This window comes from Schistocerca americana, chromosome 1 (assembly GCF_021461395.2).
Source record: "Schistocerca americana isolate TAMUIC-IGC-003095 chromosome 1, iqSchAmer2.1, whole genome shotgun sequence".
Lineage (NCBI taxonomy): Eukaryota > Metazoa > Arthropoda > Insecta > Orthoptera > Acrididae > Schistocerca > Schistocerca americana.
The window spans coordinates 995717319-995743045 of record NC_060119.1 but is presented as its reverse complement, the minus strand read 5'-3'; the positions used below and the strand labels follow the sequence as shown (position 1 = coordinate 995743045).

Here is a 25727-nt window from a genome sequence, read left to right as displayed (position 1 = left end):
TCACTTGCTCAGGTGGGTTCTTCCCAAAGCTGACTGGGACACTTACATTGAGTATCCATTGTATGCCACCATCGATGAAGTAATAAATGTCATCACTAATGTCGTTGTTGCTGCAACTGAATCAGCAATCCCATGTTCCTCCAGTTGCCCCCAGCGGAAGTCAATGTCTTGGTGGTCGCTGGAAATCAATGTGGCCATTAGAGACAACGGCGGGCCCTCCGTCATAAGCACCACCCCTCTCTGGAGAACCTTATTGCCTTCAAACGGCTCCATACCCAGGTTCGCCTTCTCATCAAACGAAGGAAGCAGGAGTGTTGGGAAAGCTATGTCTCCACCATTGAAACACGAACCTCCCCCTCCCAGATTTGGACCAAGCTCCACCAACTTTACGACTATCGGAACCTAACAGGTGTAACAGGAATTTCCACAAATAGAGCTGTATCTGCTGATCCAGAAGTAATTGCAAAGTGTCTTGCTGAGCATTATGCTCGCATCTCTGCATCTGAGAACTACCACCCCACTTTTTGTTTCCTCAATCAGAGGGTAGAACAGCAGCAGCTCTCTTTCACTCCATGCCACTCTGAGCATTATATAATGCTCACTTCAGTGAGTGGGAATTTCTCAGTGCCCTTGCGCTGACCATCCTGACACATCCACTGGCCCAGACCGCACCCATTTGCAAAAGTTGAAACATCTGTCAGTGGATTCCCAGTGCCACCTCCTTGCTGTCTTCAACCGCATTTGTGTTGGGCGAATTCCCATCACAATGGCAGGACGGTATCATCATTCCTGTGCTAAAGCCCGGGAAGAACCCACTAGAAGTTGACAGTTATCCTCCCATCAGCCTCATCAACATTCTGTGCAAGCTGCTGGAACATATGGTGAGCTGTCAGTTGTGTTGGCTCCTTGAGTCTCGGGACCTTCTGGCTTCGTCCCAGGGCAGTTTTCTCCAAGGGCGCTCCACTGTCGACAACTTGGTGTACCTGGAGTCTGCCATTCAATCAACATTTTCCCGGCGACGACACCTTATTGCTGTCTTTTTCGACCTCAGAAAGGCCTATGATACCACTTGGCAAAACCACATCCTCGCTAATCTGCATGAATGGTGTCTCTGGGGCCCACTCTGGATTTTTATACAGAAATTTTTGTCGCACTGAACTTTTAGAGTTCAAGTTGGCACTTCCCACAGTGCACCCCAAATACAATAAATTGGGGTCCCATAGAGCTCTGTCCTGAGTGTCCCACTCTTTTTAATTGCCTTCAATGGTCTCACATCAGCTGGCTCCATATTGGCCACACGTGACTAACATATGGTTAACTCCTCCGTCGCGAGGACCCACCTTGGTGTTGCTGTGACTCCCATATGACTGTCATCCACATCGTGCTGGACTGCCCAATTTTAACTACTCCGCAACGGACTTTTAACCTTACCAGCACCCTACCTTCAGTGTTGGGTGACAATGCCTCAACACCTGATTTAGTTTTATGTTTTGTTCATGAGAGGGGGTTTTATCATACCATCTAAGGTTGGGCATTGGGCTATCTCTCCAAGGCCTCCACACTCCTTCCATTTCAACTCTCTGTCACCCTTTCTTTGCATTTATTTGTCTTGTTGTTCGTCTTTTTCCTACATGTGTTCATCTCGCCTTGTCTTTTTGGGGTGGACATTTTAGTGTCTTGCAGAGTGGCCTCTTTTATTCTTTTGATCAGCCAGGCCAGACCATCTGCTCTATAGTTTTAATACCTTCTTCTGCTTTTCTTTGTGGTATACATTTTCCTCATTTTTTGTTCGTTCCATTCATTTCCTTTTTAGGTGTGGTTCCCCATTCCTTTTTCCCCTTTTACTGTCCCAAACGTACTTGTTTTACCTTGAGCCTTGTTTGCATCAGGAAAAAGTGACTTATGACCCTGTAGTTTGGTCCCTTTATACTGCAAACCAACTAACTACTCGAGACTCACTCTGTCACCATAAGTTTCTTGACCTTTGCACGGAACTTTGCGACAGTAACCTTGCGCATACTGATAGCTCTTGAGCTGACTGTGGTGTCAGGTATGCCTTCACCATTGGCACCAACAATTTTTGTGTCGGCTTCTGGAATACTCTTAGTATTTACAGCAGAGCTCTTCACCCTATATCAGGCCATCAGTACATCTGGTGACACAGGCTTTTCAATTGCATTCATCTGCTCCAAATCTCTCAGTGCCCTTCAGAGTCTCTATGTGCTGTACATTGCCCATCTCTTTGTGCAACCGGTCCAGGAAAGCTGTCACTTGCTCATTCTTCGTGGAACCATAGTGATGTTTAAGTGGGTTCTTGGTCACCTCAGTCTGATGAGAAACAAGGCCGCTGACACTGCTGCCAAGGCTGCAGTCCTCATACCTCAGCTTGCTAGACCTTACACTTCCTCCTATGATCTCTGTGTTGCCGTCTGTCAGCAGATGATGTCACTTTGGCATCACCACTGGTCCCCCCTTCATGGGAACAAGCTCTGGGGAATTAAGCCTCTCTCAGCAGCTCAGATGACCTCCACTCGGCCCTCTCGCCACAAGGAGGTCATTTTAGCTAGGTTGCATACTGGGCACTGTCTTTTTAGCCATTGCCATTTGTTAGTGGTCTGCCCCACTGCCTTATGCTCATTGCCCTCAACCTCTGATGATTCACCATTTCCTGACAGAATCCCTTTTGTTAACCACTTATGTTCTCATTTGTGTTTGCTGTATGAGTTATTGGCAGTTTTAGAGAACGATGTGCAAGCTGTCAATCGCGTTTTACTTTTTATCTGTTGTAGCAAGATGATAAAGGACATTTAATCTTTAGTTCAGGATCTCCGTTTCTCTATGGTGTATTTTATGGACCTTTCCTTCCATTGACTGGGCTTAACGTGCAGTCCTTGTAACTATCTTTCTTCCCCCCCCCCCCCCCCCCCCCCTCCCCCCCTCTCGTGTCTGTGGTTCTGACATGTGTGCACATGACCGTAGTTGTTTTTGCGCCCCAAAACAAACCACATCCTTTACAACTTAATTGAAGATCCGTTTCTCTATGGTGTATTTTATGGACATTTTCTTCCATTGACTGGGCTTAATGTGTAGTCATTTTTAACTCCCTTTCTTTTTTTCCCCCCTGTGTTCTGTGGTTCTTTCGAGGGTGCGTATATCACCCTAATTGTTTTTGTTCCCCAAAATAAATCAAAACAAACCCCATCCTTTACAACTTAATCAAAGGCGAACTGATCGTCCCTTAGTGCCTCTTTCAGTGGACCAAACAAGTGACAGTTGAAAGGGGCAAGATCAGGACTATACAGAGGAGAAGCCACTACTACAAACTTGAGTTTCCAGAGCATTTCAGCATTGTGGGCAGTGGTATGTGGACAGACATTGTCGTGTAACAACACAACGCCTTTCAACAGTAGTTCTCGGCACTTGCTTCAAGTTGTAGACTTTAGCTTGTCAATAAGCATCTTGCTGTAATACACATAGTTTTACTGTTGTGCCACTGTCCTGGTAATGTTCCAGTTCTGGGCCTTATGCATCCCAAAAAATGATAAGCATCAGTTTTCCTGCAGGTGGTTCGGTTTTGAGCTTTTTTTCTGTTGGGCGATTGTGAATGTTTCCATTCCATACTACTCCATTTACTGTCGAGCTCGTAGTGGTGGATCCATGTTTCGTCATCAGTGATGATTCTGATTGTGAACCCATCACATTCGTTAGCATGGCAGTCTAACTGTAAATATTTTTGGCAGATGTCGAAGCACATTTGTGTACGCAACATTGAATTGTTTCAGGATTCACCTTCCACAAACTTTATGAAACCCAGGTCTGTTGTGAATGATTCCATAGGCAGACACATGACTAATTTGCAGACAATGTGCCACTTTATCAACAGTTATTCATCTGTCTAAGAGAACAATGTCATTTAAGGACAATGTTGTCTTCATTTGTGGCCGTGTGTTGTCTTCATTCGTGGCCGTGGATGGTCATCTGGCTTCTTCCTCATATGTATCGCTAGTGTGATCATTTTTTAATTTTACAGTCCTTTCCTAGACACTCCGTTGTGGCAAGACACTGTTGCAGATGGATTGTGACTCCCAATACACCTTCTGCCCATAAAAATTGAGTTACTGCTTGTTATTCCTCTTTATTGCTAATTTCTTATTCAGCAGCCACAGTCTATCTGCAACAGGAGGAAGACAAATGGAGGAATTAGGATCAAATCTTCATAGCAGGAGCGGAACAGCATATCTCTAAAATATGTGAGCAGAGAAATCAGTGTGAACAACATGAGAAGAGTTATGTCAACATTGCAGATAATTTTTGACTTATCCTCATATAATAATAGTCATTGTTGTCCTTTTGATATACACTACTGGATAGAAGTCTCCTTTAGATTTATCAGTGCATTACAGTTTTCAGTAATGAGCATACGAGCTGATATAATCTTCTTGGGTTGACAGCCGAGTCAATGTGTCATTCTGACAACGTTTCAGCAAGTTTTTTACGTGCCATCTTCAGGCAAAGTATCAGGTTCACATCTCGTTTGGATCTTTATAGCCACTGGATCACGGGCTTCTCTGCATCCTCGTTGCCAGTCGGGCCAATCAGGCGCGAGCGGAATTGGCGTGGCGGTGCTTGGTGGGGGGGAGGGGGGGTGAGCCACGGGTACCATGTCCCAGCGTCTTCTTTCAGAGCGGCCTGTTTATTCCATTTGCCGCCACCGTCCTGCCTCCATCGGTGCGCTTACTTCATATTCTTGCTAATGTTTTCCCTCAATGTGGTGCTGAGTTGGAAGTCACTATCCCAGTTGAGCAGGTTATCATATGTCTCGTACCTCCACTGCTTCACCACCACCACCACCACCACCACCACCACCACCACTACCACTGCCACCGCCGCCGCGCCGATTCTGCTCACACCTGATTGGCCCGAGCAGCACCGAGAGCGGAGAGAAGCCTGTGGTCCAGTGGCTATAAAGATCCATATGAGACATGAACCCCACACTTTTCATGAAGGTGGCAAGTAAGAAACTTGCATGAGAATGCAATTGAAACCATTGTGCTAAAGACACATAATGTGTATCCACAAGACATGTGGCCTCTAATTGAAAAAGTGCAATATGATATTTCTACTGTCAAAAGATTCAGGTTTAGCCCCCCTTTTGGATGTCTGGGAGGGGGCTGCCTAGTAGGAGGTAATCATGAGAAAAATAGTAATAACTAACAAAAGAGTAACATTCCAAGGATCAGGGTATGGATTGTTAGAAGCTTGAACTCAGTGGGGGTGTTATAAAACCTGAAAAGCAAACTGCAAAGGCAGTCTAGATGTAGTGGTTATCAGTGCAGTGAAATGGAAAGAAGGCAAGAATTTCTGGTGAGACAAAAATAGGGTAACATCGGTGGCAGCAGAAAACGATGTAACGGGGGAGGATTAGTTGCTAATAGTAAGGTAGGGCAGAGGTCATCACAACAATTTTCATTGTCTAAAGGGAGATATAATTATGGTGGATTGGATTTTGGTAATAGGGAAAGGACTAGAAGATACAATTATCGGAGGATATGGGCTTGGTAGTGGAATGAGAGAGGACAAAGACTAATTGAGTTCTGCAATACATATCAAGACACTGTTCAAAAATCATATGTGGATGAGGTGTAGTTACATCATGCTCAAACAAAGATTCTGATATCAGATACTGGATTGTAATGCATTTCCAGGAGCGGATGTAGATTAGCTCACAATTAAGTAATGGTGAGGAGTAGACTAAAGATTAGGAGAATTTTGCAGAAGAATCGATGTGTAAAGAAAGGGATACTGAAGTACTGAGGAATGAATTTGAAGTTCTCAAAGGCTATAGATACATCCCTTCCACAACAAAAAATTGCAAAAATAACAACCAGTCTACCAACTGTTCACCAGAATGAATGGCCACTGCCGAACTGTTGCCAAGAACAAAGTTGATCACCCAGTGGAATCTGGACCTTCTGGATCCTTGCCTACATCACCAGTTATTCTGGTAACAAATCATTTGCTCCTGTAACCCTCCTAGCCTCAGTAACTGTGCCACCCTTCCCTCTCATATTCTTAGCCAGCAAACCTGCCACCTCCCTCCAAGCCACTAGCTGCCCACCCCAACCATGCTTCCTGCCTTCTGCCCCCCTCTCTCTCCTACCCACCCAATCCGACACAACCCCGATCTCACCCTAGTCCACCTGCTGAAACGCAATTCCAAGCATTGTGTGTCCAGCCGACACAGTGTAGGGCCGTAGGTGCGTATATGTGAATGTGTATTTGTACATTAGCATAACAAAGAATTTATTCCAAAACCTAGCAAGTTTTCTTTCTCTTTTGTGTGCCTGTCAATGACAACATGCTTCTGCTATTTGGTGAGTAGTCTCCTTTAGTCCTAAAGTAAATACAGAAATCCGACAGAAAAACTTAGATACAAGGAAGGTAACTGCAAAGAAACATTCGGTAATGGATGGCATACTTCAGTTGATCAATGAAAGCAGGAAGTACAGATGTGTTCAGTTATAAACAGGAATGAAATAAATAGGAAGTGCAGGGAACACAAAGTGAACTAGCTGCAGCAAAAATGTGAAGCAACAGAAAGAGAAATGATTATTGGAAGCACTGGCTCAGCTTATAGAAAAGTCCAAACAAGCTTCACTGAAATTAAAAGCAAGAGCATCAACATTAAGGGTACAGTGTGACTTCCACTACTAAATGCAGAGGAGAGAGCAAATAGGTGGAAAGAGTAGAATGAAGTCCTGTACAAAGGGGAGGACATGTCTGATTAAATGATAAATGAAGAAATGGGGATTGATATGGAAGACACAGGGATCCAGTATTTGTCGGAGTTTAACAGAGCTTTGGGAAAATCCAATCAAATAAGACAGAAGGGATAGGTAGCATATCTTGGGAATTCTTAAATGCATTGGGGAAGTTCAGCCAAACAAATATTCAAGTTGCTGTATAGAATCTGTATAGAATCTAGACATGTAAAATCAGACCTTAGGAAAACTGCCCTCCACACAATCATAAAGATAGCAATGACAAACAAATGCAAGAACTATCATCCAATCAGCTTATGAGCAGGTGCACCAAAGATGTTAACTAGAGTAATACACAGAAGAATGAGAAACAAAATTAAAGATATGTTAGATGACTGTGAGTTGGGCTTTCAGTAAGATTAAAGGCACCAAAGCTAGTTTTGACATTGCTCTTGATAATGTAAAAAAGACTTAAGAAAAGTAAAGGCACATAAATAGGATTCATGGACCTATAAAAAGCATTCAATAATGTAAAATGGTGCACGGTTTCCAAAATTCTGAGAAACATAGAAGTAAGCTAAAGGGTAGTGATAGTAAACCTTGTACTGCATCGTGTAAATCAAGACTTTTTTGTAGGGAGCGCATTGTGCTCATGTGGGAGCGATCTAGGTGCTTGTAACACAATGAACTGGTAGCCAAGATCGCAGGAATTCTTTTTATTCCATGATTACTGGTTTCGGTGAAACTAAAGCCACCATCATTGGATCTTAGGACACATACAGGTTACAACATCAGAGCAAACAATGGTGATATTAATAGTTGCCTATAACATGCAGGCCTTACAAAATTGTTGTGAGTAGCACATAGGTGTCAAAGAGAGATGACATTATAAATGTTAATTGTCTCCATCACATACAAGCGTGCACTTGTATGTGGTGGAGACAATTGACATTTATAATGTCATCTCTCTTGGAAGCCTTTGTGCTACAACAATTTCGTAAGGCCTGCGTGCTATAGGCAATTATTAATATCATCATTGTTTGCTCTGATATTGTAACCTGTATGTGTCCTAAGATCCGATGATGGCGGCTTTAGTTTCGCCAAAACCGGTAATCAAGGATTGAAAATAATTCCTGTGATCTTGGCTATCAATTTATTGTGTTTCAATCAAGACTGATGATAAAAAAGAGGAAAAAAACATTAATATATTGAAAGTGTATTCTTGTAAACTATGCCTGTCACCATTTCCTAAATGATGTAATTGTAGCCAGAGAACACATTAGTGTGTGAGTGGCACCATGAAACTCAGTTACCTGATTTTGTGCTATTGGTCTTGCCACATGGAACTTACACAGATATGACTTTAATTTACCACATTGCTAAATGGCTGCCTCTCAATTGTTTAACAGTATCTGCAAATAGCCAAAACAACACAATAAATATAACCATGTTTCTTTGGAAATGTCCTTTAAAATACATTTTAAAGGTCTGTACTATTTTCCTTCTTACTCCATGACTACCACTTTTGGCCAAGTCCAGTATTGCAAAAGGGATGTTCTCTCACATTTTCTATGCAGCATCTTCACCACAGAAAAAGTATTCCTCCACAAGAACCTTCTAGAAGTTTCCAAGTTATGGTTACACTTCACTCTGAACTGACCTGCATTATGACTTGTCTTAAGAAAATAGGCTCACATTTATGCAGTACTTGAAATGATCAAATGAGTAAATAAGGCATAAAATCAATCAATACAAGAAAACTCTTTCCATTTGTGGGACAACTGAATTGAGAAGTTGTGAATTTTATGAACATGAACTGAAGATCCTGACTCATATTATCCCTTATTACTTGGTGTTCAAGATTGAGTTGGAACATATAGGGATTATCAGTCACACAGGTTATTATTTACAGATGAACACTTTAGAAATGTGAGTGCTATTTACATAGTCACGTGACAAGCTAGCACTTATTACTTGTTAATGTCAGTTACGTGTTTGAGAAGTGGGACATTGTTTGTAGAAACATCTACTTCTCAACAAGAATCCAACTAGGTTGGTGCCTATGAGAATGTCAACACATCCTTGAACTTTAATGGTGATGTTTTCTTGCAAAGATGTAATTGAAAGTAACTCTGTCTCTGAGTTGGAAATGGCCCATTAATGCTTCATACTGTGATGGGAAGACCTTCCAGTCTGTTGTGTTTGTGGTAATATTGCCTTTATTTTAGTTAATTATGAGCAAGTGTAGCAAAGCTCTTAAGATTTTGTGAATTGTCTTGACTTCAGTCTTAGCACATAGAATGCATGTCTTATTGCCGCTGAAAGATTTGCTCATTGTTTTGTAGTCCAATGACAGCTTTCCATATGTATCTGCTTGTATTTTCATTTTTTTTTTTTTTTTTTTTTATTTCTTGTTGTGGCTCAGTGCCAGACTATAGATCCAAATGTATCAAGTTCAATACTGAGTCTGTCTTGGGAATTTTAGCTGTCACTTACTACGTTTTTCAGCTTTGGCAAAGTTTGACCACATGACAATGCCTTCTTCTTCTTCTTCTTCCACCTGTGTCAGAATATTGATGTCCCAGGAAATCACACAGCCCTACTCATGGTATATAATCCCGTCCGTATCCAAAGAATTTCCTGAAATGTGAGCAGGAAGATCTATACTGACATTAGTTTTCAACTAGAATTGAGTACTTCTAAATCTCAGGGCCTGAAAGCAACATCACCGGTGTGGTGAGCAGCCCATCTCATTTGTCTCCTGTATGGCAATCAATCCTGTTAAATTGCCCTCGAGGTACTGACACCTGTGAGATATGAATGTCTGGATTGCACGTTGTCCTAGACTTCAGTCATTATCCCTAACCTCTCTCAAATTACCACATTTTGCAGTCACATGTAACTGGGTATCGCCATTTTTAAACTGTTGATGAAATGTGTGTGTCAGATTTTTCTGTATGCTGTAAAATAATTATGATGTTAAATTTTGCTTCAGCAAGAGATAATTCGGTTTTAAAAAATTTCTCATTACAGTTGGTGAGAACCGTGTCAGATTTATTTCGACTGGTCCCATTTTCAGTATTCATCATTGTACCCTTTATGGAGCTGTTATTACCAGTGGCAATAAAATTATTTCCTGGAATGTTACCATCAACATTTCAAACTACAAGAGAGAAGGTAAGTTGAGTATGTTTGCAGTTGAGTATGTTTGCCTTCAAAACTGAAGTTCAGTTATAAAAGATTAGGCTACATATATATTTAGTGTTTCCCCAGAAATATCCTTGAAATGTACATAATAAATCATAAAACAATTTTCAATAACGGATAGCTAGAAACAAAATCCCTTACTTTGTAAATGCATATTAAAATAGTATTGATTAATGAAGTGAATATGACAATAGTGCAGTAAAGATAAAAAGTTAGTGATACTTCAGGTAATTCTCATGTCATCATCTGTAACTGAAAGGAAATAAGAAAGAGCATGATTTTCAGCCAAGCAACTTCTAGGCATACTGTGAATGAATGGAAGACATCAATGTGCTGAATATAAGCAAGTAATTCAGCATCTCGACATAAGGAAGATTCCAACCACAAATGTAAGAATAAGAATTACAGTGATGTAGAACAGGAAAAAAATTGTTTGTACTTATTTGACTCTCTTATAGACAGTTCTGCGAGTTTATTTCAGTGCTATTTAATGTGACGTGTATGAAATCTAATGACAATCTACCTTCTTTTACAGTGATTTCTCTATGAAGTGGAAGTGTTAGTGTCTCTAAAAATTTCTTGTGAAGTTAATCATAATTTTAAATTTTCATTTGCTTGTCATAGCATGGACCTTTCAATGTAATGTTTCATTTTGTTTACCTTTCAGGAGGATAAAATGAAACAAGCATTGAAAGTGAAGCTTGAAATGGCAAAATTTCTTCAGAAAACGCTGGATGACATGGCTGTTCAAGGAAAGGGTCACAAGTCTGAAAGAGCTAAAGAATTCCATGACTTCTTTGTAAAGGTAGTGTTAGGCGTATAATTACTTTCACATTCTTTTTCCAGTAAGAGATCCAATTGCTCCAATTCAAATTCTTAAACATATGGCTATTACAAGAAGGTAAGGTGAGTGCAAATTACTTGGTCAGAAGAAAACTGTATTAGTTAATTGCATTTTAAGTTGTGATTTTTGGAAAATGAAAAGCCAAAAGAATTTGTGAATAACTGTTTATTTCAGAAAAGTATGTTCTCCATGAGTTTCTGGAATTGCACTCTCTGCTACGCAAGAGTTACAAGAAGTATGTTCTAAATTAAAGTGCATTTAACATGTAGAGGTTCTTAAATTTCATTTCCTTGTCTTTGATTAAAACGGTGATATGTATTGGAACGACAGGTTAATTACATTAGGACATGGTATACCTGTTGAACCACAGAATAGTCCTAGATATATTTACATAGAAATGGTCTGAATATTAGTTAGAAGTTGTGAGAGGCTTGTTCGGCTGAATACTAGACTTGTCCACCAAAGTAACTGAATACCTGAGAGTCACATAGTAGCACTTACAATAACCTTTCAAAGTAGGAAATGTTACCAATTCAACTATATATGTGATTCTCCTTTCTCGATAGTGCTATATGTAAACAAAGTAAACTGGAGAGCTTCTTTAAAAAAAACTGTACCACAGTAGGCATAAAGCAGAGTGTACTAAATGTGCATATGCAATTTTCAACTGAAAAATGTTCAGTTAGCAGATAACAAATGCATGATGCTTTCAATGAATGCTGTAGCAGATCCTTGTAATAGGATCCCTCTCGTAAGCTCAAGAATTCTTGGACATAACAAGACTGTTAGTAACACAAAAATTAAAAAGTTCAAGCATTTCTTCACAGCATTGGGACAAACTACACAAAAGCTAAAGAAAGCGTGAATCTTGGTGTAGAGGGATTGCAATCAAAATAAGGCAGTAACACATCCCATTTTACCATTTTACTTGTAATTCATCATGCGAATTCCATAGGCATATCCTTCTGGTTGAATATGAATGGATGTTGCTTGAGGATTCACAGGCATGAAATTGTCTGGATCTTCTAGGAGGTATGGACTACTTAAGCATAGTATAATTAGTAATAATGTTGAAAATTTTGTGCACTTCATTAAGTGTAATAGTTTGGTATCTTCTCACTACATGCTGAGCCAAGAATCAGTTACAAGTAGAACAAGTGACAGGCTTGATTTTTTTGCTAAGACACTGAAAAATTTTGGTTCCTGTACAAAAGAAATTGAATATAAAAACCTGTACTGGAATACTGCTAAATGTGTTGGATCCATGTTATTTGAAATAACTGTACACATAACGAGTATTAAAAAATGGCAGTGTCACCAGTCACAGATGTATTGGCTCTAAAAATAGTGTATGCGGTATTTTTTTTCTTCTCTTAGGCTGTCATTTATTTATTTTCATGATTGGTTTGTGGCCTATTAAGCCATTGTCTATTGAATAAATTTGCCAAAAGTCTAAATTGGCAGTGCCTTTGCAATCTGTGCCTCCATTCATATTCGTTTACACACTGTTTTAGGTGTTTTGATATTTATTTTGTGCATAAAAGATGGGAAATATGCACAAATTAAAAATCAAAACACCTAGAACAGATTGTAAACTAATATGAATTGAGACACAGATTGTGAAAATGCTGCCAATTTAGATATTCGTCAGATTTAAAGATGGCTTCATAAGTTGCACTGATAGTGACAGATAAATAACAGCATAAGTGAAGAAAAATGCTGTCTTCATTAAATAAATATTCAGCTATGATACCCTCCAAGAAGGAGATACAGAACAAGTTTCCTGGAAACATTGACAAAATTGTGAACTGCTGGGTATTCTCTTAATAATATATTGCTTGAAAATTTCATCACTTCATGTCACCTCATTGTAATTGTGGCACTAAACATGACATGTTGATTATGTGAATGTGCATATCATGTTGTAGACAGTTGTTCAGATTCCTGTTTGACCATCGAGATTTGAGTTTTCTTTGGTTTCCATAAACTGCTTAAGGCAAATGTTGGTATACTGTCTTTGGAAAGGTCTGATTTCCTTTCCCAACCTGAGTGTCTGTGCCATCTTTTAGTCTTCCTTTTGTTAATGCCTCTTAATGTAGTGTATTTTTACAATGAGCTCTTGTTTCATCAGTCAACCAGTAAGTTTCATTTTGCAGTACACATGACCCAGAAGTCACCTTTTTTTATTATACATACAAAAGAAAAGCCTTTAATATCTTATTTTTTGTATCTGCCCGTGGGAAACTTTACTCCATAAATTATATGCAGTTCAATTTTATTGCAGAATTTCTGTTCACAAAGTGTGATGGAATAGTATTTGACTCTGGAACTACATTTTGGAAGTATGTATACAGGCACCATTCAGTGATACTAAGCAAGATTGATCAAATCAGTCTGTAGGAGCACCAGGACAATTCGTTTACTATGATCATTGGCTATTCCTTACCATATCCTTCCTTGAGCTGAGCTAGTGCTCTACCTCTAATGACTGCTGATGAAAGAAACCAACCAACCAACTACACAGAATAGGTAGCAAAAGTTCAGTATCAGTCAGTGTGGAGGGACATTGTGACGAGTGGAACAAATGACAGTTTTAAGTGGTCACCTATGACTAAGTTCACAAAGGAAGCAGCTGGCTAGAAACAAGAGTCCAAAACACAGCAAGGTTATCGTAAGCATTCGAGATCATTCACAAGTGAATACCAAGAGAGAGATAAGATACAATAAGCACTAGTCACTCACAGTGTCAAATGGCACAGTCTAAAAGTTTCAAGATATAACAGGAAAGTTGTTCAATGGGACTGCATGCATGTATTTAAACACAGATCTACACCAGAGGGTGCAGAAAAGGGATGTGAGGAAAAGATAATTGAAAGAAGCGAAAGGGAATGATTTGGATGGTTTAGATAAAATTGAACTAAGGAACAGATATAGCGTGTTACCTGTCAAAGGAGAAGAGCTTCATTCAGCTATAGGAAAAAAAGCAAACTAGAATCAGGGTACCAGGTCACAATTATTGCAAAACCTAGTGGAAGCTTGGCCAGGTAATAGAGGATATTAAGGTACTGACTATAGATTTGAGTGAATAAGACTAGATATTGATAGTTGGGGAGCAGGCAACAGCCTGGCCCATAATAATACAATATCAGCAGTGATCTGGGGAAGCTAGAGGCAGCAACCTCACACGTAAATATGGACTTCATTGAGGTTCTGCAGTGTCACAATTCTGGATTAACAAAGCCATCAGATGAGTTAATCATGAACTGACTGGTTTGCTACTGAGTTCAGGTGGGGCTCACACTGGTGCCACACCAGTTTTTGCCACTGGGAGAAGAGATGCACATGACACACCCTACACCTTAACAAGAGGAGGAAGGTGGATAAACAGAACCAACTGCTGAAAATATATGTAGGGGGGATGGTGGCACAGTCACTAGTGTTAGAATTCCTGTGAGTATAGCTGTGAGAGATAAGCCTTTTTTAAGTTAAATGCCCCATTCAGACAGACAGCTTTAAAAGGGGTCCAGATAAGTTGAGTGACACATCGAAAGAACTTGTATGGATAAGCTTACCATTATGCATCATAATGTTAGATGACTAGAAAACAAAGTTAATGAACATTGTATTTTTTTATATGATCTAGAATGTCAAAGAAAGTTGAGGTATTATGCCTCACTGAACATTGTGTAAATATAGGAATCTGTATGTCAAACATGTAGGAAATTAAGTTAGCAGCCAATTTGTGTAAAGGAAATATGGAATTAAGATGAGTTGTCATATAACTTAATGATGTCAGGACCGAATCTGTTGGCCAAGTGAGGTGGTGCAGTGGTTAGCACACTGGCTTCACATTTGGGAGGTCGACAGTTAAAACCCGCGTCTAGCCATCCTGATTCAGGTTTTCCATGATTTCCCTCAACTGCTTCAGGTAAATGCTGTGATGAAAGGGCATGGCCTATTTCGTTCCCCATCTTTCTCTAATCCAAGCATGTGCTCCATCTCTAATGACGACATTGCCAATGGGACGTTAAAAACTAATCTCCGTCTCCTCCAAATCTGTTGAAACCAGTAGTTTCTGCTTAGATCAACAATTGGAACCCTGTGCTTGTGAATTGCTGCAGTCATAAAAGTAATTTATATTTCTTGCAATACATGGATCCCCACCAGGAAGCTTTCAAATATTCTCACAAAATTTTGTGTCATTATTGTCACAGAGCAGATGTTACTCTGTGGAAATTGCAATTTTAATTTTCTGTAGGATTTTGATGACAGAGAAAATTTATAAGTGTTACTCAACACTTATAAAGTTAGTACTGTTGTTCAATTTTCCATCAGAATTACATGAGCAGGACAGCAATTGCAAATTTTTTTTTAAGTGAACACATACCAACGTAAATGTTTATCCAGTGATGACTAATCTCTGAACATGTTGCACAGCTAACCAGACTAAATAATTTACATGATTACAGTGAAATGGTATCATGGTAAACAGAATAATTAACAAACAAACAACAGAAGGTTATCAGGCTGCAAGACAGGAAGCTGATGGGAATAATGTGTATAATGTGACCGATGTCAGTTCCAGATTTAATGTATTTATAGATTGTCTTCTTTAAATGGTTGACAAATGTTTTCCCAAGGGAAAAAGTATGGTGGTAATGTGACATCAGAAAAGCCCTGGATAACAAAAGAATCAAAATATGTAAAATGAAAAGGAAATTGTTTGAATTGGTTGGATAAACAGAGAAGTAGGGCCATTACATATTACGACAGCATGCTGAAAAGTAATGACTTCGAATTTTTTTTATGTGAAAACAAATGCTACTAACATTCTACAGCTTTCTTCTTCATATCTACATATTTATTTCTCAACATAGTCACCTAGCAATGAACACACTTCTCCTAACAAGAGACTGATTTGTTGATACCATCTCTGTAGAATGTTTGAATTTGTTGATGGAGACACAACCTCACCTCTATTTGCACCACATCATCACAATCAAAGTGAAGTCCTTCATGGTCAGATCGTTGCAGATGTTGCAGCGCTTGTCTGTGGTGTGGCATTGTCTTGCTGAAAGAGTGTGTGCTTCATGGGTGGACAAACTCTTCAAATTCGGAACTCAATCACAGAACGCTGTTTCTCGTGCCATGTGTAGTTACATTACACATGGCCAGTTTACATGTGAAAATTCAGAGCGCCCATACAAGGAAAGAAGGTGATCAAAAAGTAAAAAAAGAAAAAAAAATCTTTGTATACTGTTTGAGGTTAATAGTTTGGATAATAAAATTAAGTCTGTATGGAATAACTGTTGTGTTGTTGTGATCTGAAGTCCAGAGACTGGTTTGATGCAGCTCTCCATGCTACTCTATCCTGCGCAAGCTTCATCATCTCCCAGTACCTACTGCAACCTACATCTTTCTGAATCAGTGTTGACATCAGTATGCTTCTAAATTGTAAAGGATTATTTGTTAGTGAGTTTTCATACAGTACTGTTAAGGTGCAGTTAAAACGCCCAACCCGTTGAAGAGAGAACTACAAGATGACTGCGGGTAAACGCCACATAATATTCCTACTGCTAGGAAGGAGAGGCATTTAGCAGTCAGTTGCAATCCCTTTAATTTTATTATTCTGGCGTGTCTCAATTTTGGCTGTAAATAACCATCTTCAGTGTTAAAATAAAAGGAAAATACAGAGTCAGAACTAATGTAATTTACATAATGGTAAGAAAAATACCATGTTTTCCAATAGCAGCTGTACATTCTGATCAACATACCATTTGAGTTACAATCCAACAAACTCACGGCAGTACATGTCACTATACAATCTTATTGATGTGTAGGGAGAACGAAACTGAGGTAATTGTTTACAGCAGTTGTAGCAGCCTTAGTTTAAGTCATGTAGTGCAAGCAACACCCTCTATATTCCAAATTAACTAACAGAGTTTCATTTCAATAAAGTAGATTTAAACCCTTTTTTTTAATATCCAAAATCAACAAGTATATTTGCATATTGTTTCGAAATATTCAAGAAATGGCAACTTATAACATTCTGGGTTGTATTTTAGTGGTGAAGCGATCCACCAAAATATATGCAAAGAATCATTAATAGGTTCAGGTAACTGTGTTACACAAAATTGTTGTCACTTGAGGGATAAAAATTTTAAAAGTTATAAAAAGTGTTGTCTCGGATCAACATCAGTTTGTTTCTCCCTATACCTCAGTAAGATCACGTTGTGGTACTGCCATGAGTTTATTGGAGTGTAACTCAAATGATATGTTGACCAGAATGTGCAGCTGCGAGTGGATAATGTGGTGTTTTTCTTATTGTTCTGTTTAAAATCTGATTCTGTAATTTCCTTATATTTCAGCACTCAAGATGGCTATTTACAGCCAAAATTTAGATATGCGAGAGTAATAGGGAATCAAAGTTGATTCTTACTGCTCGTTTCTGTGCAATCAGTCTTTCTCTACTTATGAGTTACCCAGAAAATTATTGAGTGAAAAGATGCAAAATGTGTTTGGATGTTGGTTCATTTGTTACCAAGACTAGCAATTGTACAAGGAGCGTAAGTTGCTAAAATTATTTGTCAAGTTTCCGTCAATTCGGAACTTCCTAGCATGTTTATTGATACCTGTTCATTTGCTACATTTCTTCATATGACTATTTGTTCATTTGCTACATTTCTTCATATGACTATTTGTTGTACAGAAGTGAATGTAATTTCTCAGAATTAAGTAGTAGTCCATTTTCATAGAACTACTCAAAAATTCTTTGAAAAACATCATTAACAATTTCTTCTACACACACACACACACACACACACACACACACACACACACACTGGGTTTATTACAGTATTATCATCATCTCAGAAAGTAAAAGTTCTGCTTGATGAATAAGTGAAAGGTCATATACAGTGTGCCTCCAAAAGCCATCCTCTCCCAAGACATGAAAATGCATGTGGGCTAGGAGCCGGTGGTAGTGCAGCATTGAATTCCATGTTCGACTACACTGTGGGGTGTAAAATGAAAAATCTGAGATGTTGGACTTCTGACTCATGGAGAGGAATGCGGCCGATGAGATGCAACATCATTTTATGCCACAAGCAGAATTTATGAGCTACCTGTTATATTGAGTCATACTACATATTTGGTGGGCTTTCTTTGTCATAGAGTACTTGATATTAATATAAGCTGTTTCAAACCATCAGAAAATTCAGGATCTCTCGAAAATAAATCATTTTAGCCACAATTTGATGTAATAAAATGACAGGAAACTACTATTGGTAGACAAAGACTTTCTACGCTTGGTGTTTTCATTATTATAACTTGTGTGCTATGAAAGTATACCATTTCAATGCTACAGTGTAATGATGATCTATTAAAAATGCTGATTTTGAAACAATTTATCATAGTGAAATATCAAATAATAACATGTGGAGATAATTTTTAGACAGTGTGTACCATATATGGAGACCTAGATGCTATGATGAAGTCATAGCTAAGCTGAACTGCTGTGAGCTGTAAAGTGAAAGATAGCAGGTTTATGTCAACCTCCTTTCAAAAAAATATTTTTCACGTTTTGTTTTGTAAAAGATTCTGGGTCTTTATCATTAATTTAATAGAAGCATTACCTGCAGTAGTCAGTGTTTATTATAAATAATAAATTTATTGCAATTCTTGGTGCAAAGATTGACAATCGGAATGCTTCTGCAATGGTCAGGAATTTTAATGCAACTGCCACTTTGCACCAGTAAGTAAACTCAGGTTACACACACAGTTTTTTCTGTGATGAAACATTGGGAAAATATGTATACATAGCTACTGGTTATATGGGCTGCTCACGTTTTTATCTTGTCAGTAAATACCTTCGTCAATGGGCAGTGATGAGCAGCTGTGACAAAATCTCCTCTTCCATTCAAATTAAATTACGAAATAAATCTCGATCTTGAAATCTGTGATGAAGTATGTTGCTTAAGATTGACGGTAGTCAGTGCAACATCAACGCTATGGATACTATGCGGACGTAGACTAACGTTACACACTATAACTATATTCAATTTAAAACCAAAAATGGGATGAAGATTCAATTGAGTTAATGAACAACTTCTTCCAGTATGTGTATCGTATCGTTGACAGCATTATTTACTGTTTAAGCTATCGGCGAGCCCAGAAACGTCTTTGCAATTTCCTCCACTTTTCTTCAATAGTCACTAACAGTGTTAACACAGCTATTTTATGCATGTATATTTTCACAGTGAAACTGTGATTTACATGCCAGATGCCACAGAATGTCACTGGAGATCACTGGGTCACAAATCTTGAAGAGGAGCATGTTCCGTAAGCTGTAGTAGATTGTTTCAGAGCACACGGCAACCACAACATACACTATGTCTGGAATGCTTCACAGTGAAAAACACACACACACACACACACACACACACACACACACACACACACACACGGCAGTCTCGAGCAACTGAAACCACACTCGCAATGAGAAACACATCCCATGTGAGGAGAGCTTAAGAGACATCAGAAGCATTGTATCTGGTGTTTCGGTGTATATTTGCTATTTCTTTTTTACAGTGTGGAGTTGGAGTCAGCCCAAACAAATACTGCTCATTGTGTCTTTTATGTTGGTGCCCTCTGTCTACTGAAGTGTCGATTTGTTTCCAGTTACAATCAAAATAATTTTTGAAGTAGGCTTTTACATGCCCATGTGATAAGAGTGGACCTGAATTAGTGTAGTGTGATATTCATTTTATCAATATGTATTTACAGAAACAGCAGCAACAGTACTACCCTAGCCTGCGCTGACAGCTACCACAACGCAGTAGTGCTGCTGAGCCGCTGCTGCAGTAATTGTTATTCTTTGTGCCGTACTGCCCCTGTCAGTACAGTATATTGACCCTTCCGTTTCCAAGCTTTTTCACACCTCTATTTTACCAAGCGGGGTATTTGGACTACCCCAAAAGAGTTTTGTGTTTTATTGTAATATTTGTTCTCAGATTTAGTTATTTCCATTGAATGGGTTTATTTAGTATTGAAAAACAGCTTTTCTGGTTATTAGAAGTATTTAATCAGATCACAGATACAAAGAGCAAAAAATTATAACTTTCACTAAATTCAGTACTCAATGAACAGAAAATTAATAATCTATGTACCTCAACAGTCACTGCAGTAAAATAACACAAGACTTTTTTCAACTTTTCAGTCAAGTACATTTTTGCACTGCATGCACTTCACACTAACAGTTTTTTCTCTGTGTATATTACAAACAGGTTTCTTGCACATTACACAACAGAATCTTGTTTTCTGATCTTTGTTTCTCTTGTAATCTTGACAGCGTTGTGGCGTTGGTAACTTAGAACACTGGGTCTGGATCACTGCTGTAGGAATTGCAATACCACAAGCTTTCAGTGCATCTTGTACATCTTTATGAAGACCATTGATATATTTGGCTCTTTCTTCCATGTTGCCTTTGCCGAGTCCAAATGCCAGTTCAGTTCTGAAGAGTTTATGTCGGCTTCAGTTATTCTTCTGCCATTCAGGAAATCTTTGAGTGTACAGAATATATGCATTCAGTGCTGCAATATCTATCATTTCCCTGAAGATTCTTAGTGGCCACCGCCTCGTTCCTCTAACACAACTGTATTCTCTTGTCATTTTGTCCACATTATCTACAGCACCTTTGGTTTTGTTGAAGTGCAGTATGACTTTGGTTTGTGTTCACTTTCTTCACCCCTCACTTGTCTCTCATTATGCTGAGTAGAGAGTAGTATTACTGCCTTTCCCTTCTTTGGAAAATAGGAAACTAGGGTCAAGTCATTTGTGAAACCAAACATTGAAGAGTGAACATCTCTCTTTCTGTTTGGCAAGAATTCCTTCGTAATCTCTTTTTTATTGGAATGCAAGGTACCAACCAATTTCTTGTTTCGTTTTAGTAGTTCAGTAGCCAATGGACAACTGGTGAAAAAATTAACAGTTGTTACACTATGACCGTTATTCAGAAATGGTTCCATCAGATCCAAAACAACTCTGTCCTTGATTCACTTCCCGAGTATTGTCCACCATTCCTGTGTAAATTTGGATCCGTAATAAGTAAGATGTCTTCACATCAGCACAAACCCAAATTTTAATACCATACTTGCCAAGCTTGCTCTTCATATAAACCCTAAAAGGGCAGTTTCCTTGGTACATTGCTAATTGTTCATCAATAGTCACGTATTCATAAGGATAGAAGTTCTTGCAAAAGTTAGATTGAAATTTGTCAAATACTACCCTGATGGCTTGTAGCTTGTCCTTGGTTTCTTCAACTCTCTGTCCTCTTGTGTCTCTGTTGTCAAATCTCAAGAATTTCAGTATAGACAAAAATCGGTTTCTTGACATGAATTCGTTCCCAAGGCCGCTTTGGAGCTGGGGAGGCCGCCAGATGGGTGGTACAATGTAGGCAGTGTGCAACAATTTGTGCTGTTTCTCCATCAGTGCCTGGCCAAAAACCATGTCTGTATGCTAATGCTTTTGTACATGACACACCCCAGTGATTCACATGTAATAAATTCATTACCTCATGCCAAAGTGTGAACGGGACTACAACCCAGGGAGTGGTGTGCTCTGTAGCTAGCAGCAGATCTCCATCACAAACAGAAATATGGTTTTGCAATGCACTTAATCCCTACAAGATGTGCATCGAGCCAGCCGTGTTGTACAGAAGAAACAACTTTAAATAAAACGGGATCCGTGGCTACTGCAGCTGCAATTTTAGTGCTAGTAATAGGAAAACTATCAACAACTTTTTGAGCTTACACGTCTAAATGAAAAAAATGCAGTTACTCTTTATCAAACTCTGGGTCTGGACTGGTTGGCAGACGTCACTTCTCAGTGTTCGCATTTTGTGTCATAGGTCGAAAATGTATGGCACAATTGTATCGTAACAGGAAAGAGGCCACTATGTAAGAGATGTGCAGCTTTGTCCAACAATGATGCTGAAAGATTAAAAAGAGATACCACTGGTTTGTGGCCTTTGATCAGATAAAACTTATACCCGTATAGAAAAGTTTGAAAGCTTTTTAGATCATATAGGATCTCTAAAGCTCCTTTCTCTATCTGAGAATAACACTGTTGTGTTGATTTTGAGGTTTTAGAGGCATATGCAATAGGGCATTCTGATCCATCTGCATATATATGAGCAAGGACGGAACCAAGGCTGAACTGAGATGTGTCCGTGGATAACACAAGGTGCTGGTCTGGCTGCAAAGTGTCCAAATAAGAGGCCGGCTGCAGCTTAGATTTCAACAACTTGAATGCCTGGTAACAAGAGGGGGACGATTGCAAAGGAACATTTTTACGTAAACATGCATGGAGTGGTTGTGCCACAGTAACAGCATCCAGTATGAATATGTGGTAGTACGTGATTTCATCTAAAAATGCATGCAGTTCCTTGAAGAACATGGGGTATGGAAATTCGGCAATAGCATCAATATGTTGGTGCAATGGTTCAGTGCCAGCTTGTGACACTTCAAAAGCCAAAAAAATAGTAGATGGTTGAAAAAACTGTGTCTTGTCCAAACTGCACTTTTACTCTACAGACTGTAAAACAGACAGTAGAGTACAAAAGTTCTGCGTATGTTCCTCAGTAGAGGGCCCAGACACTACCATGTCATCTAAACAGTTGATGCAGCGTGGAACTGATGCAATAAGTTGCACTAAAAAGCGTTGAAAAATAGCTGCTGCACTTGCAACACCAAAAGGCAAATGCTGGTGTTGATAAACCCCAGGTGATGTATCAATAACTAGAAGGCTTTGAGATTCCTCACCTAGCTGCAGCTGTAAACATGCATCTGCTAACTCTATTTTTGAAAAATAATGCCCCCCTCCAACTAATTTGGCTCACAGCTCATCATGGTGTGGTAATGAATAGGTATAATGACTGTGTGTTAATTGATTTTAAAAATCACCAAAGAGGCATAATTTACCTGTATGTTTTTGTACTATCACCAGTGGTGTTGAATCTTCATGGGAAGGAATATGTCAAATAACATCAAGAGATTGAAGACGAAAATTCTGCCTTTACTTGATGCTGTAAAGTTACTGGTACTGGGTGGGTCCAGAAAAATGGGAATGGGCAGACTGTTTTGTTGTAATTGAGCCTGAAATTCTGTTGCAGAACCCAATCCTGGGGAAAATAAAGAGGAAAATTCAGCACAGATAGCATCTAACTGTTGATATGGAACTTGATCAGGTACAAAATGCACTTTGTCATTAATGGAGAATCCAAAAAGTTTAAAAGCATCCAAACCAAACAGATTTTCAGTGTACGCATTGTCCACAACTAGGAATGTTAATGAATGAACCATAGCATTGTAAGTCACGGGTGCAGAAAACTATCCAAGAATGGGAATCTGTTGTCTGTTAAAACTTGCCTGTGTCTGTGACACCGGAGCCCGGGGGAGACAACCCAAATCTATGTAAGTTTGAGAATTCACCAATATTGCTGTTACAACTGTGTCCACCTGCATTCTCTGTGGTTTGTTAAGCATAGGCACGTAAGTGTGTAGGTAAGTGTGTAACTTGCTTGGAGACACCATCATTGCTGACATACTGTACACATCCATGTTCATTTCATCCTGACTCGGTTTCGGAAGAGAGTTACACACATAAATATGTCCCTTTTCATTGGCACCTGTTACATATTGGCCAGTGCTTGTGGCTTGCGGTCTGTTTGTGCTGGGTGAAACAGTATGGGCATGAGGGCAGTGGAGCACGATGCTGTTGCTGTTGTGATGTGAACAACAATGACCTACATGACACTGAAATGTGTGATGGGCTGCTGAAATAACTTCTCTGTTCCCTTACGTTTTGATTGAGGGATGGGAGGGGTGAGAGGAACTAATTTCTGAAACTTCGGACCAGTCGTCTGACTACCTACAGCTCATGAAACTTTAAATGACTAAGAGCTATGTTCAATACTTCCATAAGTGTAGGATTTTCACACTGTGGTGCTTTCTCTCTCACTTCCCTGTCAGGAAGTGATTGCATCACAAACCATCTGATCTGCATAGGATTCCTTATGAACATTTGTCACAAAATTATGACAATGACCTAAGTCCATACAATCCTGCTGCCCATGCCCTGTATGACTGTTTTGGCAGCTCTTGGCAATGGTAAAACCGTACATGACAAGCAATAACATGAGTATGTTTAAAAAGGAAAGACTTTAAAGGTTCTTGTACAGGGGTGAGTTGACACAACAACTGATACACATGAGGGGTGATTCACGACTAAAAAAGAGCCTTGCACAAGTTTACAGCTGTTACCCCAAATGCCTGGAAATGTCGCAGGCATTCTGTGTGTGCATCGTCATGTGCAAGGAACAGCAGTGGATATGACATTGGTGGGGCCATACATTGTGCCAATTTAGTAGTTAAATTGGAAATAGCAGTTGTCAGTGCCTGTTGTTGCTCAAGAAAAGATTGAAGCACTGCCCCCATGGAAATTAAACACAAAGAACCAATGACTGAAGTGCAACATGCGGAGTCGAATACTGTACTCATCGCCAAAGTGCTCTAACCCAAGAACACTGTAACTTTATTACGCGAAAGAGTTTAAACACATGAGAGACAAAATACATACAACAGACAACACACAAGTGGTCAGCATAGCATGCGCTCCAGCCTATATAGTCATTAGTTATAACATGGGGTGCAGCTGGCAGGCTGCACAGACAACTGCTGTCATACTAGCAGGCTGCAGGGTCTCTAATCCCTGAATCAAGCAGAAACTGCACATGCAAGTTATGAAGTGGCACACACATAAATTTGGCATTTAAAGCAAACACCTTACCTCATTCCATCTCTTCTGATTCTTAAAGAATTATATCATGTAATCATTAATAAGCCTCAGAGCTGTAAGGTGGCACATTGTTTATTTCATTAATTGTGCACCATGGTAAATTGACCATTAACAGTTGGGTACATTAATTGTTTCAGCCTGAGCATTGTCTACAAAAACTTATCAGTCCGGTTCCTGCTATTTGTCTGAAGTTGGGGAATTTCAGTGTGAAATGATATTCTGTCAGTCTAATAATGTTTCCAGTTCATTCTTTCTATTAGAGTTTTTTTAAGAAATCTCCATTGAAATCCCCAAAAACTACTAAATGTTTCTTCTCATCCATCAGATATCTCAATAATGACTCTAGATTTCTTATAAGTATTTGATAGTTTCCTGTTACGGATCTATAGACTGTTCAAATTAAAAGAGAAGTATTCTACAGTTAAAGTTCAAAAGCACATGGTTGTAGGTTCTGATCTCAACAAAAATTGCTTGTTTCAGAATTTTTTATTTTGTAGCCAACTTTTACATATGTTAAACCTCCTTTTTCCATGTCAACTGTACACAAAAATGATGCTAACTTATAATCCCTGATATTTAACTTCAATATTTGTATGGTTATGTGACGTTCAGAGAGGCACAGAACATCTATCTTTTCAGGATTTAGCATTTTCTCCAAGACATGCCAAAAGCTCATCTATCTTGGTTTTCAGCCCCCTAATGTTCTGATGAGACAAGCTACTGCTACTTTTCTGGAAACTATTGCATGTATTATTGTTCTTTGCTGTTCTAATTTCTTTTAAAATGTTAGTCTAAGTTGACTGACTAAAAACAAGTACCCCTATGACTCCAGTAATAACAGGGGTTTCTGCCTTGCCACATACATGCAGGTTAATCACAAATACAGTCTGCTGCTCTGAAAAAGAAGGTTAAGAAGGTAACTTGTTCCCTCAGTACCAAAGACTTTTATGGAGTTTGTAATATCTCAGGTAAATGCTACAGTCATGTTCTCCACACATATACAATGATTTCAGTAACATATGCAGTACACAACTATCACATAGGATAGACAGACTGAAATA

General features: G+C 39.1%; 1 protein-coding gene across 1 annotated transcript in view; it reads left to right on the top strand.

Moving 5' to 3' along the window:
• Positions 1-25727, top strand: part of LOC124616038 (mitochondrial proton/calcium exchanger protein) — a 97091-nt gene that overhangs the window by 30498 nt on the left and 40866 nt on the right. The window contains exons 3-4 of the mRNA XM_047144268.1: positions 9795-9938; positions 10636-10773. Coding sequence (XP_047000224.1) covers positions 9795-9938; positions 10636-10773 — 282 coding nt within the window. The remainder of the gene's footprint in view (positions 1-9794; positions 9939-10635; positions 10774-25727) is intronic.